At 36.6% G+C, this 20247-nt stretch overlaps 3 protein-coding genes across 3 annotated transcripts; 1 reads left to right on the top strand and 2 right to left on the bottom strand.

The window, feature by feature from the left end:
- Positions 1 to 1047: 1047 nt before the first annotated feature.
- On the bottom strand, positions 1048 to 6457 carry LOC141845054 (elongator complex protein 3). The gene is made up of 9 exons (XM_074733074.1): positions 5940 to 6457; positions 5216 to 5285; positions 4900 to 5072; positions 4542 to 4716; positions 3571 to 3737; positions 2996 to 3215; positions 2808 to 2912; positions 1657 to 1809; positions 1048 to 1495 (listed from the first exon to the last, which is right to left on the bottom strand). Exons 1-9 carry the CDS (start codon positions 6401 to 6403, stop codon positions 1337 to 1339), a joined length of 1686 nt encoding a protein of 561 aa, XP_074589175.1. The 5' UTR covers positions 6404 to 6457; the 3' UTR covers positions 1048 to 1336.
- A 244-nt stretch (positions 6458 to 6701) lies between these two features.
- On the top strand, positions 6702 to 7754 carry LOC141845305 (small heat shock protein, chloroplastic-like). Its single transcript, XM_074733369.1, has 2 exons — positions 6702 to 7057; positions 7192 to 7754. The coding sequence occupies exons 1-2, from the start codon at positions 6793 to 6795 to the stop codon at positions 7656 to 7658; spliced, it is 732 nt and encodes a 243-aa protein (XP_074589470.1). The 5' UTR covers positions 6702 to 6792; the 3' UTR covers positions 7659 to 7754.
- Positions 7720 to 19077, bottom strand: LOC141845303 (AUGMIN subunit 6-like). The gene is made up of 13 exons (XM_074733368.1): positions 18847 to 19077; positions 18699 to 18755; positions 18516 to 18610; positions 17506 to 17656; positions 13779 to 13904; positions 13488 to 13644; positions 12036 to 12096; positions 11691 to 11961; positions 9692 to 9817; positions 8691 to 8840; positions 8381 to 8624; positions 7930 to 8301; positions 7720 to 7858 (listed from the first exon to the last, which is right to left on the bottom strand). Exons 1-13 carry the CDS (start codon positions 19060 to 19062, stop codon positions 7812 to 7814), a joined length of 2073 nt encoding a protein of 690 aa, XP_074589469.1. The 5' UTR covers positions 19063 to 19077; the 3' UTR covers positions 7720 to 7811.
- Positions 19078 to 20247: the final 1170 nt, after the last annotated feature.

Genomic DNA, 20247 nt, shown 5'->3' on the forward strand with positions numbered 1-20247 from the left:
AAGATTTTTTCTTACATGAATAGCAGGATCTAACAAGATTGACAATAATGATTAAATCAATCAATAATAGATTAATCATCGGGAGTTCAAAATTTAACTTTTTGATTTACTATATATAGTGGTGAAACAAATTATTGATAATTTATTAATTTTTTTTAATAATAAAAATTGGGGCCCTAGGCATAGGTCATAATTATGCCTTAGGATGACAAACTTTTTTCAAAATTTAACTTATAAGTTTATAAAGATTTTTTCTCAAATCAATAATGGACACAAGAACGTTAAATAAATTTATTATGGATGTAAATTGCTATTTAAAATTTTATAACTAGAAACAAAAGAAGGAAATTGACACTTAGCATGAACAATAATATTATCTTAAAATTGAGAAGCATTTTTACATTTTATTTTAAATTTATTCATAAAATTATTTTATAGAATGCCATCCATCATAATCTAGCAAAAATTGGGCTGCAAACAAACGAGTTGACTCGCCATCTCTTCAAGTCTAGTTAAAAAATATTTAATTTATATTTAAGATTATCAAAATCAAACTAAACTCAAATATATTTAATAATTTTTTAAATCAAATTCAAATTCATAATATTTTATTTAATTATTTCAGCTGTTGGAACTAAATTCTATTATTCTATTGTACACAACTTTAATTCAAATATGTTGTTCAAATAACTTAAATCAAATTCAAATTCGACTCATTTCGACCTACAATTCAATTCTATTCGAATTTTGACAACTCAAACCAAACTAAGAACGAACTGAGCCAAAACTCGAGCCAAAATTATTTATATTTTCAAGCACCGAATCAAATTCAAACATCCCACATATTTTCAAGCTTAAACTCAAATATCAACATTTTCATAATATTTGACTTGATTCGTTCCTTTGCACCCCTAATTCAGATAACTCAATTATCTTACCAATCAGCATCTCAAATTGAAACATTAAGAACAAGAACACAAAGAATAGAAGCTACAAGCAATCCCCATTTCCTCACATCTCAATAGAATACAACCATACATGGCAATATGCAGTATGAATCAGATCAAAGTTGAAGATTTTGTATTAAAAGAAACACAATAAAAGTTCAACTTAGACTCTAACATATTTTTTATTTTTTCAAAATTTTTCCCATCCATCATTGTGATATTCCACCAGGAATTGAAAGCTCATCTTCCTCTTCTCGAGAGAGACTCGGGGATAAGTGACATTGTAAAACAATAATCTTATGACCCAGCTTGGTTCGCTCGGAAGCATAGATATACATGATGCTACTGGTTGTCACAAAATGGGATTTTAACAAGCAAGGCCCTCAGCATTATGTTAGATTCTTCACCATGTAAGGACCTTCTAGTTCGTACCCCAATTTCCGGTAATAATGACGTGTTCCGACACCGGAAATTACAGCTATCTTTGCTGACCGATGCTCCCTTCGAGCGATCCTCTCAGCTTCTTCCATCAGGAGTGTCCCATAACCCTGTGTCACAGAAACAAAGGAGATGAAGAATCTATGAAGTGTGATTTAGTTGGCTGTTACAGGCATTTAGATTGGCATCGCGACCGACTATAAGCAGTTAGAGACTTTGCGGATGAACAACCTAAACCAGACGTCGATGAGAGCAACAAAAAGAAACAGACCTGGTGCTGCAGCTTGTTAGCATCGCGCCCATGTACAGGAACTGCAGTTCCATAGACATGAAGTTCACGAACCATGGAGCACCTACCGGTAAGTTCAGGGCATGTTGAATTGCGTCCGATTTTACGCAAACGCAACAAGCCAACAAGAATGTCCTGATTCATGACCAAGAAAATGAAGGATTTAGGTTTCAAAAAGCTCACTAGGCGATATCAAAAATCAGCTAACAATAATATATTATCCTTATGAAGTTTCCGAGCAAAACAAGCATCCAGAAAATGCAGAAAGCGCAAAACATAGGATGCTCGTATCGATATCAATCCATATTTGACCATATATCTTAACTGAATACTAACTGAAGAGAATCATCCATTTATATATGTATATTTACAATACAAGATCAATCTTAGATCCAAGTTGAATGCAGTTAAATCTCAATCTATATCCCATTACTTGTCTCAGAAAGCAAACCAAGAAAACGATACAAAAATGGAGGGCAATATACTAAACATTTTTCGTTGTTCCTACAAGAACCAAAAAAAGTGAAAATAAAATAAGTAATGTAGAGTAAATGATAAAGAGAAGAATAAAATAATGTAACTATTATAGGGTAATAATGATGGTAACATCATGTTATTAGATAACTAGTTAATCAAAATCATTAACATGGACTATTATCAAAAATGATAATATCAAACTATAATATGATATGAGATTATTATTTGAATAATATGCAATTGCTAATCAAAAACAGTATGCATATTATTAACAAATTTTTGTAATTACTATTCTGAAATCATTAATATGTCACACAGAAACAGTAGTAATATTATAATAATTAAGAAATCATATCATTGTCCTATGTGGTCAATAATAGGTATTATTTTTTGTTATTAATAAAATAAATGGTGATGTGACAACAATGAAGACCTCATCATCATATAAAAATAAATAAATAAAATAAAATAATAATTGGTCTAATAAAAATACATTAAATTAACATATAAAAAGAGCATTTGCAAACACCTACATCCATTATAAACCAAAAAGACTTAACTAAATGGTTTGAAAATTCCAGAAAAGGAAAAAAGATGAGAATAATTTCATCCATCCATAACATACAAAAAGATTGCCAGCAAGTGATTTTACATACCTGCCGTGTATCTTCGTATGAAAGAAAGGTTTCCCAACCCTCATTTGCTGCATAATCACGTCGCACAAGCTCAACTTCCTCAGGCTTAACTTTGTGGTGAATGTCCTATAACAATTTCAAGAATAAAGAGGCCATTCTATGAATTTGACTGCTGCTTTAATGAAAAATAGATTTACATAGACACAGACCTGTATTCCAGCCTCGCGTGTTCTAACATCTCGGCATTTCAATCCTAAATCTTCCATTCGTGCCAATGCAAGTTCACGGAGATTGCCTTTTTCAACTCCGGAGGTGACAAGTGGCATAGGAATATCTCTTTGAACTCTGTAAACACGTGTCCATGGTGGTACCATCGATAGAATCCTTGCAATAACATCCACCAGGAGCTCTGGTGGATAATTCCTATACCTAAAGAAAATAACTACAAATTATTCTCATTTCCCAGTCATCATCGTCATTTTTATCTGGCATGAGAATAGTGTCATGCATCTTTTATCATAAATCCGCCTTTGAACACCACAAGGATGAGAAAACAGGAAAATATTAAAAATAGTCTGGCTGACAACCAAACAGACATACAATATTATCTTAGATGACAAGAAATCAACCAATGAATGAGGAAAAAAAAAAGTCACCCGAAACTCACAAGTTCTAGCCGAGTTTAGATAGCAAAAAAGAGCTAATTCTAAAAGCATGGCCCGTATTTTCATAGATTCTGAGGACAGGTCTTAATTTGCACACGAGTTTCAGAAAAGTGTAGTACCTGCCAGTTTTCCACAGCTCATAAAGTCCAGTTCCTCTAATTACAAGTGTTGGATAGATTTTAAGACCATCTGCCCTGAAAGCCGGGCTCTCAAAAAATTCTCTAAAACTTTCTAAATCTCTCTCAACTCCAACATTTGGAAGATCAGGCATCATGTGAGCAACAACCTACAAACAAGCAGACAAATGAGTGGGATGAAAAGAACATGTAGATCAGAATATATTTGATGCAAAGGCATGAAGAATGGATTAGGAATGCTTTTCCAAAACCACTTTGGAAGCTAAATAAGGTGTCTAATAAAATTATGTTGAAAGTAAGAACTCCATTCACAAAACCACTTTTCTAATGCACTTGAAAATATTTGATGGAAGGCATTAGGAATGGATTAGGAATGCTTGCCCAAAACCACTTTGGAAGTTAAATAAGGTGTTTGATAAATTTATGTTGAAAGTAATGACTCCATTTACAAAGCTACTCTTCTAATGCAAGTGGAAGGATGTTTTTCAAAAGTACTTTCCCAGAAGTATTTAAATATTTCTAAAAATTAATATAAGAATCAGAAAAACAATAGGATGTTTCATATTTTTAACATAATATTTAATATCTAAAAATTTAATGTTTAAATCAATTATTTTATTAAAAGGAAATGAAACAAATATAGATTAGTACTTACATGTTAGAAAATCATAGTAGAAGACAAAATTCAGATTGTTACAATTTAGCACTCAGATGAAAAGAGAGAAAAAGTAGATATTAAAGATATAGTTTCGATTTATCATGCTTTAATTTAAAATTAAGATTATTGCTTTGCTACATGGATACTGCTGTGCCATCGAGATCAAAACAGATTCATATCATGGCACATGCAACTATGCAATGCTCCAAAATCCACATATCTATTCATTTATCTGTCAATTGTATCTGTAAACCTGCTAAAAGCAAACCAATTGACTTGTGATTAAGTATTTTACCTTAAAACCAGCATCCTTAGCCAAGCAAAAGCAGTCAGCTACAGCCGCAACTGTGTGACCTCTATTTGTGTCACGAGCTACATCTTCATATGTGCTTTGTACTCCTATCTCAAGACGTGTACAACCATATAACAACATTTGGCGTAGATGGGGTCCTAAACAATAATCAGGTCTCCTGATAATAAAAACAGATAATTAGCACACCTTCACTGTTGTCTCAAATGGAATTTTCAAACACTTTCACAGATAAACTTAACTGCTTCACATCAGCAGGCACAACCTTAAGCTTATTTCAGAATTGTCAGACAAACAATAAAAAGACAAAGAAAGAACAAAGTGAGAGAAATATGAAACACACGTTTCGATTGTCATTCCAATACATTTTGTTGTGCCATGCTCTGAGTACTGTACAGCCTCCTCAACATTTGCTGATGTATGTCCTGATAAAGCATCATGAAGATTTCTTATGAAGTAATCACGATAATCAGTAGGCAGTGACATGAAAGTCCCTCCCATTAAAATGAACTCCACCTGGATGGAATATAGGAATTGCAATCAGAAGCTAACAAATAAAATTGATATGGATGAAGGTATAAATGTCGATAAACAACTATGGGATATGCAGAAATAAACTGAAGATCAGAATTGCCTCATAGTTTGAATAGATCACAAACCTTATCCACACTGTGACCTAGCCTTTTCAGTTGGTCTATTCTGCTTCTAGCTTGTACATATGGATTGTATCTGGAAGCATGTAATAGATAACATTAGAGTAAATACGTGTAATAATACTACTATCAAAATTAAAAGTAAACAAGAGAAAAGGAAATACGTTGAATGAATATCAAGATGTACCATTGTTTGAAAATTGCAGTAATATCACGAAAAACGATTTCTTACATTTCTAGTAGATAGAATGAGGTCAGATGCTGAAAAAATATCTATAATTCAGTAAAATTGGCCCAAAGAAACCCCTCATATGACATGACTCATACTCAGAGCAGCCCGAAGTGGGGGGTTCTTTCCTCTGTGATTACTATGATTTTAGTAGAATGTTTTGTCAGAACCACATACCTACATAGTTATATGACATTTGTTGATTCAATCCCACTGTTCCAATAATAAGCTATTTTTAAGGGGCTCATCTTTGACTTCAGGTATATCTAGTATAAACCATCATGTCTGATATGATAGAAGTGTACAGGGGAACTCCCTTGAACATGATTACACTTTGGTATTCACAAATGATGCTTTTGGTTAAGCAAAACCATCTTGTGCAGAGAATGAATGGATTTTCATTTCACCACAGTCAAAGACTCAAAGCTAAGTACACACATCTAAACTCCGGTGTGAAAAGATTAAAGAATAGAGAAGTAGGTGGAAGAATGCGATAAAGACCTGGCTCGGATGGCTCTCATGCTTGTTGGCTCGTAACCGGTATATGATTGCGTGCTGTACTCAAAATCCGAATCAGGGCCACCAGGGCAGTACACACATATATTGCCGGTGGTAGCAATATGAGGGCACCGGTGCGGCTTCGACATGACGGCGACCACCGCGATGCCGGACGCGGTGCGGACGGGCTTGGCACGAAGCTTCGGAAGGAGGGCGTCGCGGTCCGCCTCGGGGACTGCGGCGATCATCTCCACGAGCTTCGGCGCGCGGGAGAGGCCGTACTTCCGGCAAGTGGCGGACTTGAGCTCGTTGAGGTTAACGTTCTCCCCGCGGCGGGAGCGCTCTGCCATGGCGGAGACGATCTCGGCGATGGCGCGTACACGCGCTTCCTCCTCGGACATACCCAGCGGAATGGAGACTCCGCCTCGGCCGGGCGTCGGCTTCTTGCGCGTCTCCGGCGAGGCCATGGGCAACGCGGCGCCGCGCTGTGCTCGAACGGTTAGGGTTCAGTTCTAGTGTTCGAGAGGCGAAAGGGAGTGGCCCAAAGAAAGGGGGAGGGGTATATGGTAATTAAAAAGTTATGAAGGGCATTTTTGGAAAAGTAACAAAGTATCTTATTTGGATTGGGCCAGTAATTATAGGCCCATTAAGCTACTGCCCGAAAGGCCCTTGATTTATCAAGGCCCATTTAAGCGGAAACCTTCTGGAATCGTACGCGGCTTCTGGTTCTTCCAGAGACTGCTACTTCGTCGGAAGAAGACGACCGTTTTCCCTTCCACCGCTCTCCTATAAATAAAGCCAGCACGAGGCTCCCAACTCCGCCATTGATAAGGTAGCAAAGCAATCGAAGGAGAAGATGTCGGCATTCTCGAGCACAATCTCCCTGTCGCTTCCCCTGGTCTCCTTCCGCGGAAGGGCCAACGCCGACCATCGCCTGCACCGCCGTGGGGCCGTATCGGTTCCTCGTAGAAGTCCGGCCGATCTCTCCGTCAAGTCTATGGCCGGCGAGGGCAGAGACAGTCTCGACCACCTCCAACGAGCCAGTAAGATCAAGCAGCAGCAGGAGCCGCCGCAGCGCGGTGCCGCGAAGAGGGCCGTTGCTCCTCCGTCCTCGCCCATCGGTAAGATCTCGGTGTTCATCTTGTTCTTGAAACGCCTTTCACATGGATTTCTGCTGATCCATGGATTCTGCTGATCTCCTTCTTTTTACTTCTCGAGCACACGTTGAATTGTTACTGAACTATGTGGATTGCAGGACTTTGGGACAGATTTCCTTCTGCGAGGACAGTGCAACAGATGATGGACACCATGGAGAGGATCTTGGAGGACCCCTTTGCTTACGGCGGCGCATCGTTCCCTGCTTCGAGCGTCGACGAGTTCGGGGGCAATTACAGGAGGGGAAGGATCCCGTGGGAGATCAAGGAAGAGCAAAGCGTATACAGAATGAGGTTCGACATGCCCGGGATGACCAAACACGATGTGAAGGTCTGGGTTGAAGAAAAGATGCTCGTGATCAAGGCGGAGAAGCTGCCCAAGGAAGGCGAAGAGGAGGCGGCGGCGGACTGGTCGGCGAAGAGCTACGGTCGGTATAACAGCAGGATCGCGTTGCCGGAGAACATCGACCTGGGGAAGATCAAGGCGGAGGTGAAGGACGGAGTGCTCTATGTGACCATTCCCAAAGCTTCGCCTTCCAGCAAAGTGATGGATATCAGTGTCCAGTGATTCACACGCTCGTGTAGCCTTCTTTTGCTCTTTTTTGTATCAGAATGTTCTTCGAGGTTGAGAAATCTATGACATAATTACAGCTACTGATACAAATACAGTGAGAATCTCACTTGACTAATGAGTCAAATCCGTTCATGTTGGTCTTGAACACTAATCTAAATGCTCCATGAGAGCAGCATCGGTTTCAGACAATGGTGCTGCCAAAACGTAAAATAAAACATTGTTAGTAGTGAACCACAAATAACAAAGAGTACAATACGCCACATACCAAGCAAATCCTCATAGGCATCCTGGAAGAAGGGCGATTCCAATAGAAATGGAGGTGAAAAAACTTGATTCAAGGTGGCATCTAGGGATGCATCTGATAGGCTACAGTTGTTCGTGTACTCTTTGTGCCCGTTCGACTTGTTTAGCATGGTTGTGTTTAACTTGCCATGCAAAGTTTGAGATTCTGGTGCAGAGGAAATGAATTGTTGTTTTATCTGATTAGTTGAACAATCATCAGTTGGTAGAGAAAGAAAGAAGTGTTCCGAGCCATCATCATTACTTCCATCTTGGAACACTGATTTGCTCGACGAGCTTGATAGAGCAGCTTCACGTACAGAACGCCTAATGTTCTGGGCATATTTATCAGCACTCTCTACGAAATTAGAAATCTCTATATTAAACAAAAATACAGCTAAAAGTCGACCATAAGAGAAACAGGTGAAGCTGCTAACCTTTTGATTCCGCGTCTAGATCACTTGGATGTTTAGTTGTAGCTACTTTCTGAACTGGCACAGGTTCTTGGTGCACTGGAGCTGTTGCAGGACGGCGTTTGGTCGCGTGGGTACCCTTCGCTGATGAATTTGGAGTTAGGTTGAACAATTGGGGAAGTTTCAAAGTAGGACTATTTGAAAATTTCTCAAGCTGGGTAGAGGAGAGTTTCGAAGTGATGTCGGCAACGTCATCAGCGATGCTTTCCTGTTCATTAAATTTAAATTGTTCAAGGAACTAGGTGATATAAACAATTAAATAATCAGTTCTTACTAAGGGTCTGCCGATACTTTCGCTTTGGATAGTAGTTGATTGTGCACTAAATCCATCTACTGATGTAGAAACATTATTTACTTCTTCAGTGAGCTCAGAAATGGACTGCTGCATTGTCGGAATTGCTTCTTTTAGCTGATCAATGAGTCCCTGAAGGATGACAGGCAAACATGAAAAGGATCAGATTCCGAAACAAAATGTAAAATCTTGTTTCAAGCAGGAAAGAAAAAGGAAAAGGGCATGTGTGAATGAGTATTAATATGCAGTCCATCACTAGAACTAGATCAATAAACCAGACAGTAGTCTTGTTGCTTAAGCATAATTTGACCACCACCAGCACTAATACTAATAAAACAAGTACATCTGATCGTTTTTGTGAAAAGAAGAGAACATTTTATGATAATGAAGATTATCCAACGTCAAATCCTTCACCACCTGTGCCAAATACAACACACAAAAAACATTCTTTCATAGTCATGAGCTTCTTTCTCTTCATTTCTGGCTAAATTTTCCCTTTTGCCATGGAGTTGTAACCATTCTTTCAAATATGCAACAATTATCATATTTGCCATCTAACTAAACCCAATTGTGTATAGTTAACAGGGAGAAAAAACATTTTAAGAATTTATGCTAGAATCACAACCAGTTGGCTGGACTAGCAAATGCTACACAATTCTGCTTGTTTAGCATAATCTTAAAAGAAATAGGGTAACAAAGCTAGTGGAATCATAACTTGATTGCATGATTTTGTTACTCCAACTGCATTATTATAAATGTTTTCCTCGGTTAAGAACTTGACGTGAACAGAGGTGAATATCTCCTATAGACTCTTTGAAATCTCTTGTATTTTTCTTCGAGGAAGAAATCAAGCCATGCATGAACTATATAATCAGAAACCCAGTAATAAATGGGATGAAGAGATAGATAAGGTGATGTAAAATAAGCCCAGTTACATCAATATATATTGGGCTATGAATTGCTATCCAAGTATATCATTATACCTGTATGCTAACCAAATGCTGCCGATGTTCTGCAAGAGTAGCAGCTAGTGACTCTGCATGTCCACCGGTACAGCCATCGGAAGCACTATGAAGTATATCGGGACCCTCCCCATCATTAGCTTTCACCTGTAAAATAGAGTTTCCAATTTGAAGAAAATTAAACTCGGGAAGGTTTAACTATAAAAGTTTAGAGCATTCTCCATGGAAGTTACTGTTTCAGATATGAAAAAAAAAAAAAAAGGGAACAACACTATGGTTCAGATTGTGATCCGGATGATCTCGTGGTCCTACCATACAAATCAGCTAGGCAATCCAGAACCCAAATAGGATCTAAATTAGGTTAGGATCTTACAACCCATGATCCCCACTATTCCAAGAACAAATCCCTCAATTCTAAGAACCTTAGTTTGATTGAATAAATTTGCAACGACAATTAGAGTTGAAAACAAGAGGGGTAGAGGGAGACCAAACAAATCTCAAGTAAACATTATTATAAGCGATTCAAAAAATCTAAATGTTATTAGTAATGTACCACACAAAGAGTTCAATGAATAGATAAGATTCATATAGCTAAACTCAAATAATTGGACAAACACAGCTTGGTAATGTTAATTGACTTAAAAAGACCATTTTTTTTTAAGACCAAACAATCTAAGCACTAAGAATTTTTCTTCTTTTTGTTATATAAGAACACATTTTAGCTTCCAAGCAGAAAATCCTTTTTGTGATATCATACATCTTTTAGAAATTATTTGTCTACATAAAGATACAACATATCAATATTTATATGTGTTCGTATATTTACTATATGATTACTTTAATTATACTTTATGATACTGCAATGATGGGCATTCAAAATGTTGACAATCTTACTAGATATATTGAAAGTTAACGCACAAGAGAAGTTATGAATACCAAATATAATTTTCAAAATATGTTTTTATTAAATTATAATTTTATGATCTTGCATTTTGATCCTATAATTTGATCTTATGAACTCCTTGACATTCATAGTTAGGATCAAAATCCTCAAAACTTTGAATAACACTAGATAGCATTTAAGAGTTGCAATTCCTTTCGGATGAAATAGGCACAAAGAAGCTTCATTAATTTGCTTTCTTTGATAAATGAGCAATAAATTATACTTTTCACCAATGGCACCAAATAGAAGCTTCTTTCTCTTCATTTATTTGTTAACAGCTTATATTGTTATCTTAAATTCATGAATGCTCCAGTTATAGGTGAAGAGCACTGATAGATACCACAAAACATTGATATAAACCTCAATCCCAAAGAGTATAGCCAAAGTGCCTCAGCAGCTATTTAATGTGACCTGTTGAGCTCACAGGTTAGGACTGGGTCAAGAAGTATTAATTAATTCCAGCATGTGTGGAAGTATTTAACATATATTTCTCTGCGAAGCAATGAAACCTCAATCAGTTGAATGACATGGGGTGACTATGTGTGAAAAATGTCACAAAGTCTAACCTGACCAATAAATAAACAGCTCTAAGCGTATGGATAATTTACGCTTGGATTCAACAAGGGTAAAAAAGAAGAAAAAGATCCAATGAAGGAAAGAAAGCAAAATATATACTCGGGCAGGATGGAATGTGAACCCAGTTGAGAAGGCAACAATAGAAAAAGGAAATCCACTTCCTCTTCATCTGCCTCTCACACTAATCTTGTGCACAAGCTAAACAATACGCGCAGTTGGCAAATATTGTGTTTGAACTTGAACATGATTGTAATGATTTTCTTTTCTAAGTGCTAATTCTCACGAAGAGTAATATCCGATTATTAGAATATGTCAAAATTAATTGCCAGAAAACGAAATTAGTTAAGATGCTACAGATGTCAAAGAGATACTAAGAACCTACGTTTAGATAAGAAATATGAAGGATACCTTGCAAGCTAAATCAAGGCAATGGCAACTATTGGATAAAATTCATTCTCACAACCTTACCCCTGTGTAGTGGAACAAAATGGATACACTTACCAAATTAAGTGACTGCTTGTGTATACGTTGTAGAGCATGAGTCCAACGCCTTAGAACTTCAGCTACATCAACTGTAGGATGAACTCTTCCGCCTCTATCATCCATCCTAGGAAGAGCATCACTCTGCTCTTGTATTTGATACGAGTCCTTTTTTCCTTGAGTATCTAACGCAGAAGATGCCTCAAGATCATGAACTGATCGTACATCAGAATGTGGGAGATTTGAACTTAGATCCATGGCTGCAAGCAAAGATGATCCAGAGATGCGGTACCTGGCATATTAGAAAATTTCAAGATGTAGTTCAACAAAAAAAAAAAACATTCCAAGCTTTTCTATATGTTTCACCTATGCTCTCGATGAGCTATTAGATCCTCAATTGGACCAGAAGCTAGAACTTCATGTTGGCCTGCAAATTAGGAATATCTTTATAACCTGTAGAGAAAAACCAACTATTTGTGCAACAGTAATAGAATATTATCCTTGAAGATCCTCTGAACTTAGATTGAGAAAGACATGGCAAGAAAATGAAGTAGAATGTAGAGACGACACTACAAAATCAGGATCACGTGTTTAAGGGGTTAAATTGGTGCAATAATGATGCATACCTATTAGTTAGAACAATAGATTCTGTTCAATATAGCAACTAAATCTAGCCAAAAGTTCATCAAATCTGAAAGTGTATTATTACACTATATGTGTTACAACTTACGATTTGGATCTCTTGCAAAAAAGAAACAGAAACACCCAATCAAATGGATTTAATATACTGACAAAATCAGTAGAATAGGATAGATAATAAGTACTACATAATATAAAGAACACTCCCCTTTATAAGCATCTGCACATATCCAGAACATAGGTATATGTGATAGCAAATAGTAATTTCTCCACATGGTAGCTCAATTTTGCTTGGTCTATCTAGATATAGATGATAGATTATAGAAGAGGAACTCCATAATTTGGCAACTAAACATTTCTCTGAGATTTATCAGCAAATGCAATAACTTGCTTTACCATGATTTCTTTCAGCGGCACTTTATATGTATGCTAATTGCCCCAAGATATCATTATGATTTCTCTAAACTCACATGACAAGATTGAACTCTACCTGGTTGGGAATAATAATGCAAAACAAAAACCATGTCGCATAAAACTGGTTTACAAATCCAGAATATTTGCAAATATGCTTTTCAATTACACGTGCTATATTTTGTGCTAGTATTGATTCATTGGATCTATTTTAAAGGTTTATATAAGAAGTTTGGATCTATTGTTTGAAATAATATTGATAAAAAATAAAAATTCCCTTATTTTTTTTTCCCCTCTGCACTTGTCAAACAATTGCCCACTGAGGAAAGCAACCCTGGGTTGTGTCACAAAGCAAATTCATAATCCTTCTTTGCTCCTGTCTAATAGAACATTCATATACACTAAGGGACAAGTCATACAAGATATCTTCTGATGCTTTAAAAGATTTGTGGCAATAAATTTCGGATAATAAATAATCTAATGGCATAATCAATCATTACTTGATTTGTGGCAATTAGATCTTGTAGTGTCCATCCAATAATAACAAAGTTCCATAGTTTCAAAATGCAAATACAAAATAACAAAAAAAAATGATCCTGTATAAACCATAAGATTTAACAATTAAATGACTACATTCTAGATAATCTATGGAGGACAGTTCTACAAGATCAATTTAAACAGAGTAAACCAACGCAAACTAAGACATTAAAAGTAGGAAGTGAAAGCAAAGCAAAAAAACTAAATGGTCAATAATAACCAAAATATTACTCTGCCGAGCTAACAGTGATTCCCAAAGTCGGGTAGCCTGGGAGACCAAGTGAGGGGTCGGACTAGAGCTGGAGATTCTATCATCCCACAATTCCCCTTCCAACTTGGCTTTATTTCTCATATCTTGAAGCTTTTCTAACTCTTGTTGCAAGTAGGCCTATTTAGAGAAATTAACACATTGGGAAAAAATGGTAATATTACTAGTAAAAGAAAATTAAACAAAATTTGAGCAATAAAATAGCTTAGCTCATAAAAATGAACAATTCGAGAATCCAATAGAAGGTATTGTACCTCCTCAGCACATAGACTACGAAATTCAGCAGTCATCTCATGAGCTAAGTCAGACCATGCAGCTTGCCTATGAACAGCAATGTTGGCATTTTCAATGAATTTCCTCCTTTCAAGAGCTATCCTAGCCTGCTTATCCAAATAGAACATAAACAGTATAAACTAACCGAAGATAAGTATTTACTGTACTACTCAACACAGATATACAGAAGTTGAACATCTTTCTTCTAAGATGTCATAGCCCTTCCTGATCATCAGCACAAAAAAAATCAACATCAAGTTTCAAGGATAGTGTTTTCAAGACCAAACTGAACTAGTCAATTCAACCGGTAATCTTCACCCACCGAATTGTTGGCAGAAGACCATGGCCCACTATCTCCCAACAGTCTGTGATCAAATCCTCATGAGCAAACCTACATAGGTGGGTCCAATATCCTCCACAATCCCCTGTCATTAAGCCACCTATATTAACCTGCCCCAAAACAGGAGGTCTTATTTGCCTAACTAGCCTAAACACTGAGCAAGTTGAGGTCAATAGGATTCTACTGGAGTCCTTTTCTCTGCTCTAAGTTGCCTCCATTGATGACTCCATTTACAACTCCACCTTCCCCTATTGACAAGCAACATAGATCCTCTCACATGTGAGCATCATCAGACACATTTGTTGGAACATATGCTTATCCTCCTCCCCATCAACTGACTATCCATCGTGTCATTGTCTCATGGATTCACCATTTTGAAAAGGCAACAAGGGAAGTTGAAAGTCACAATTGGAAAGATCACAGATGTGCCCCACTTAACAAGATAGGCATGATATTTAAGTGAACTAAGCCTTAGTAGTGGCTTAGGATTTCTTTAAGTGGTGAACCCTTTGTTGAACAATTGAAAAAAGGGAGCTGGTGCACTATATTCAGTAGAAAAACTGCTGCAAATAGAAATTATATGAGAGAAGAATATGTGGCCAAAGTCTACAGATTACAAATTATGTCCAGTTGATTGAGATCCAATTGCATGACAATTTCAGATGTAGAATCACTCATATCAACCCAGTATAATTACAATCACTTATGAAAATGAGTTTTTCTTAATTTTGTTGACAAGTCTATCTTAACATCTAATTGATTTCTCAGATAAAACTATTGTTGACTAGTCTATCTTCAGTCTTTAATTAATTTCTCAGATAAAACAAAAAATCCACCATACCTTAAGACAATTTAGAAATACCTTACCCATAGAAATTATTATATTCACTGTGCTATTGTTTATCGAATAAATTTTGCTTTTAATCAACATACAACAACAACAACCAAGTCTTATCCCACTAGGTGGGCTCGACTATATGGATCCTTCCACGTCATTAGGCTCTTTGCTTTTAATCAACATACTTGTTGATAATCCTTTATTGGTAAATGATGAGGAAACATAATGTTGCCACTTTGAGAGATATAGGAGTTAAGTGTGAGGAAATCAAATGCTCCAATATGGAGAATCAACATTGTTGGTGTCGGAAGCACCACTCCTATGTTTTGATGTATGAGCCAATGTTTAAAGTTAGGATATATTTATGAGTTGATGTTTGTGTTAAGCGTGCATGGCTTATCAGTGAAAGTCCTAGTAGGTCAATTGGGAATCGGATATTGAGCAAGAAATCTTGACGGATCAAGAGGATCAAACATCGAGGCAAGGAAAAGCTTGGTGGGTCAAGAGATCAGACGTTAAGTAAAGTAAGTCCAAACAGGTCAGGTACACTAGATGTTTGACAAGTAAGCTCCAAGAGTAGAGTGGAAAGGGCGAGTCCTCTTTATGGGGAAAAACTTAAACGTCGATCCGACTAAGGGTCCGACTAGGACTAGGATTCCGAAGTCGAGATCGGACGGTTAGATTACTTTCAAAATCATATTATATTACATATGTGCTAACTCAGTTTTACAATAGTTCAGGCGACTGGGGTGTTTTCCAAGTGACCAGTGGTCCAAGGCAACCAGATAGTCTTCAGACCCCCGAAGAGCAGTTTTGGCAAAACGGAACGGATAAGGCCACACTAGAGGTGCCCAGAAGGAGACCTAAGCGACCGAATGTCCAGGCGTCCATAAGTGAATGCAGGCGACTGGAAGGACCGATTTTCCAAATCAACAAATAGAATTTCCAAATCGACATGCTGAGGTGGAGTCACCCGAAGGTTGTCCAGGCGATCGGAGAGAACCTATAAAAACAAGCTCGAATTCCAAGGTCATTCAACAATCACATGCTCTCATTTTCTCAACCTCTGTGCTCAGTTTACTAGTCAAGCAAGATCTGTTCATCTACTGCACTGAATCGACTTCCGACAACCTACATCAACTTCTAATTTGTTGTTGTCGGTATTTTTATTTTATTGCATTATTTTTAATAGGAGAATTGTTAAGTATAACAATCTCCTACTTTTTGTAATCGTCTCCTCTTCTCTGAAAGTTCTTCGGAAAGAGGATTTTAGTGATTTGCCCAGCAAGGTAGTCCAAAGTGGATTACGAGCCTTGGAGTAACAATCTTACAAGGCTTGTGAACCAAGTAAAACACCTGTGTTCTAATTCATTTTTCCACAACAATCTTTGTTTTTAAAAAGGCTCTGAAAAGAAAAGCTTTAAAATAAGAGATTCACCCCCCCCCCCCCCTTGTCTTTCTCGATCCAACAAGCATAAATCTGTAAGTACTAAATTGGACTAGGTAGAAGGTCTTAAAGAATTAGTTAATGAACTAGTTGCTGAATTGATAAAAGAAAGGAACCCTGCACAAACAGATCATATCTACCATCAAGAATATTGCCAGACTTGGAATTACACTATCCTTTCACTAGAGAAGATCTAAATCATTTTTAAAATCATAATACTAGCATGAGTCATAATTGCATGACAACTACTAGAATTGAGTTAGATGATCCATCAGAGAAAAGTAACAATAAAGAAGTTAAGAGGCAACATTTGTGCATTGGTGCAATCTCCCTAGCATATGATAGCCACAAAAGATACTAGAACTTTTACATCATTTCAATGCTTATCCTATTAATTATTTTATATTTCCTTTTTTTATTGTCGTATATTCCATGATATTTAAAACTATTATTTGTCATGGTAACTTCATGATGATGTTGATCTCATCTGTTCATCGTAATTTTCTCATTATAATAATGAAGAATCAATATTCAAAAATGGCAAGTATGGAGAATTACGTATATGAAGGCAAAATTGATTAAGGGAAAAGAATGAAACAGCATTTATGGATAAAGTATATAAGATTTGAAAGCTTGCAAGACTACTGAAAAGATTAGAATGTAAACCAATTAAAGGAGAGTTTCAAGAAAAACAAAATGAAGAATTGAATATGGCAACCATTAAAAGAATTTGTTTCAGTAGCAGTATACAATTATACATTGCTATTTTAAGTTCCAATTTCCAAATGCCTTTTCTAGAAAATAAAGGACAATTATCAAGACTCTCTATCTCTGATACACTTATGCTTGATGCTGTAGTTGTTTTCCTCTAGCTTGAAGCACTACTGAGTGTGACAATGAATTCGTAATGACAAGACATCTAAAACAAGAGCCCAAATAAAAAAGAAGGGCAGGTAACAATGAAATAGGCATAAGTAAATAACTACCAAATAAGAGTAAGGGTATATGCTGTTCCAGTTCTGGAAAACAAAGTAAACTTGCTAAACCAGAAATACAGCAGAAGGAAAAGTCAGGTTGCTCAACCTTGGTCACAGGAAGTAGTGCAGCAGCATTAAGATATGAAGCATCAGTCAGTGAAGCTGGTAAAGGGTTAGAAGCCATATCAGCTGTAAATGTTCTCTTGTGAACCTCTCGTAAAGCATGCACAGATAGTTGCCATAAAAGCTCAACAAATCTGCACTAGATTTGAAAATATTGCAAAGGTTATATAATCTGCACTAACTTAGAAATGAAACATCCAAAATCCAAGTGTTAGACCCTATGGCATATAACATGTTTGAGTTTGTGCTATTTCCCCTCATTGCAAAGGAAAGAAAAGATGACAATCCTTTAACTTGTTGGCAGTAAAAAACTAATCACTTCAAATTCTTCAAAGGTGTAACCCGCATAATGATGCAGCTTTCAACTGAAACAAAGAAGGTAAAGAACATCCATCTCTATCTATGAAAACCAAAGCATCGAATGATAACAGGAACCATGCTTTTGGAATGCACACGTGGGTTGAGATACTGCTCAGTTATGTCCTCCACTCTTATTTAGTTGTTTTGTTACTAGAAATATCATTTGAGTTTAATGAGCTTGTTTCTGAAGCCTAGCACCATATTAAGTCTGTGTGTGTGTGTGTTTTTTTTTTGAGTAATTTGCAAGAGACTATGCTCTTGGTAAACAAATATTGATATATTTTGGTCATTCCTCTATCGAATTATGGTCTCATCCCAATCAAACCTATTAATTTCCTTAACCAACACTAAGCCCCATGAAGCAGTTCAACTTGCATGAATTTACATCCTAATTGTAAATTTCAAAGAAATACATTATTGCAACATAGATGGAGATTGACTATATACCCCTTACAAGATAATATATGCTTATGATAGCCTCTCCATGTTAAATCTAGTGTAAAACTGGTTCCGCCAAATAAATGCATTCCAGTAGAACTGAACTTCAGATACAACGAAGTACGTTACCATGGGCCAATTGAAGCCCCATTCTTACTTGTAGTCAAAACTTTGCATAAGCAGGGAAACACTGACCTCGGTCCGCAACATGTTGCAAGAGACGAGACCCTAGAACTACTCCGCGGCAGAGCTCCTTGCGACTCTAACTCGCTTATTATCCCTTGCACTATCTTCAACATACAAAAGCAAAATCATGGGCCGAATCAGTAGGATGAGCAACCCTAACGGATCTGGAAACAAAAACTAAGAAATACCAACCTTTCGAAATTCACGGGACTGAGTGGAATCGAAGATCGGCCAAACCTTATCGAAATCCTGACACATAAGGAAGTCCAAGATCAGCAAAAAGGGAAGCAAATTGGTCGGCAATGAAGAACCAGTAAGGAAACAAAAACAGTCCGATTGCCTTGGCCGACTGAACGGGGCCGCGAAGTGCGGAGAGAAGAAAGTATAGAAGCTGCTCCCCCAACCTAGGGTTGGAGTGACGGAAGCGGCCGACCCGGGAGCCTCCGCCACCGCTGCAGCCGCCGATAACCGCGGGGTCGAGGCCTAGGAGAAGGCAGTTGGTGTACATTGCACTCTCGAGCTCCGCCTCCCTCTCCTTCTCTCGATCCGTCGCCATATCACCGCGCTCACGATCGATCGCTCGGGAAGATCTCGATGAGTTCTTTTGAATCTCCTCTGGTGCCAGCAGATCATCCAAATCGGTCGGCCAATTTTACAGTTCACCCTCCAATTTTTTAAAAACTGTAATCCCACCCCCAATAATTGTCAATTATTATTGTTTTACCACCTACTGGCTTAGGCGGCATCGAATACAGTTGGAAACACGTGCATCGCACGTGTCAACCCCGAGCTTAAAAATAAACGAAACACAGAGGATTTGAATTTTAAATTTTGAATGTATTAATTACTCTGCACAAATTAACCTTTTTATTATTTTTCCTAAAAATAATAAATTATTTATTGATAAAAAACAAAAGAGTATTTTTTATTTTTATTATCTATAAAAGTGTGCCTCCATTATATTTTTTTATCTCTATTATATAATTGTAAGGGTTATAACAACACCAATATATAATAACTATAAATATAATTACTATAGTATCGTGAGTTAATATAGCAGTGTTTTCAAACTTAATTGAGTTGGTTATTATGAATCAGATTTATTAAAATAAATAAAATCAAATCAACGAAGTCGAGGTAATCCTTCTTCGAGTCCGTAGTAATCAACTGTAACTTCTCGATTTACCTCCTATGATCGTAAGATCAACTGTGAAAGTAACATTATTCTACTTTTTGTTGTCACCCCATTGTTACACCATTGTTAAAATAGTTTTGAAATAATTTCATTAGATTTAAATAATTTTAATTAAGTTTATAAGAAGCATTTTGATATGGATGATGCTTAATAGGTAGTAATCTTAATTAAGTTGAAGAAAAAAAATCTATATTATAATTATTATAATGATAATTGCTACTACAATGAGTATTTTTAAAATAAAAAATAGAATAACATATCTTATATAACAATAAAAATAAAGGAAAATTATCTACTAATAATTTTTGTATTTTTATACTCACTAACAAAATTTTAAAGGGTATTTTCACCCGTTCAATAAAAACACACAAACATTTGGGTTAAAAATAAAAGGCAAAAATCAAGACGTCTTATTTTTCAATTAAAGTCATATAAACATCTTATTTTTAATTAAAATTAAAAGAGTGTTTTATCTAACGAACTATCTAAATTATTCTTATTCTTATTGTAGCAATTATTTGTTATTTTCTACACGTTATAAAAGCT

This window comes from Curcuma longa, chromosome 14 (assembly GCF_044706935.1).
Source record: "Curcuma longa cultivar G26 ecotype Majalengka, Jawa Barat chromosome 14, ITB_CL_G26_1.1, whole genome shotgun sequence".
NCBI classification, from domain to species: Eukaryota; Viridiplantae; Streptophyta; class Magnoliopsida; order Zingiberales; family Zingiberaceae; genus Curcuma; species Curcuma longa.

Bases quoted from the DNA above. Each gene is read 5' to 3' on its own strand.
- LOC141845054 (XM_074733074.1), bottom strand. From the start codon at position 6,403: ATGGCCTCGCCGGAGACGCGCAAGAAGCCGACGCCCGGCCGAGGCGGA. The intron at 5,073-5,215 runs GTTTGTGATCTA...TATTCCATCCAG, and splicing joins TAGGTCACAGTGTGGATAAG to GTGGAGTTCATTTTAATGGG. The intron at 3,738-4,541 runs GTAAAATACTTA...GCTTGTTTGTAG, and splicing joins CTAAGGATGCTGGTTTTAAG to GTTGTTGCTCACATGATGCC.
- LOC141845305 (XM_074733369.1), top strand. From the start codon at position 6,793: ATGTCGGCATTCTCGAGCACAATCTCCCTGTCGCTTCCCCTGGTCTCC. The intron at 7,058-7,191 runs GTAAGATCTCGG...TGTGGATTGCAG, and splicing joins TCCTCCGTCCTCGCCCATCG to GACTTTGGGACAGATTTCCT.
- LOC141845303 (XM_074733368.1), bottom strand. From the start codon at position 19,062: ATGGCGACGGATCGAGAGAAGGAGAGGGAGGCGGAGCTCGAGAGTGCA. The intron at 9,818-11,690 runs GTAAGTGTATCC...TCTATTTTACAG, and splicing joins ACAAGCAGTCACTTAATTTG to GTGAAAGCTAATGATGGGGA. The intron at 8,302-8,380 runs GTTAGCAGCTTC...CTAATTTCGTAG, and splicing joins TCTAGACGCGGAATCAAAAG to AGAGTGCTGATAAATATGCC.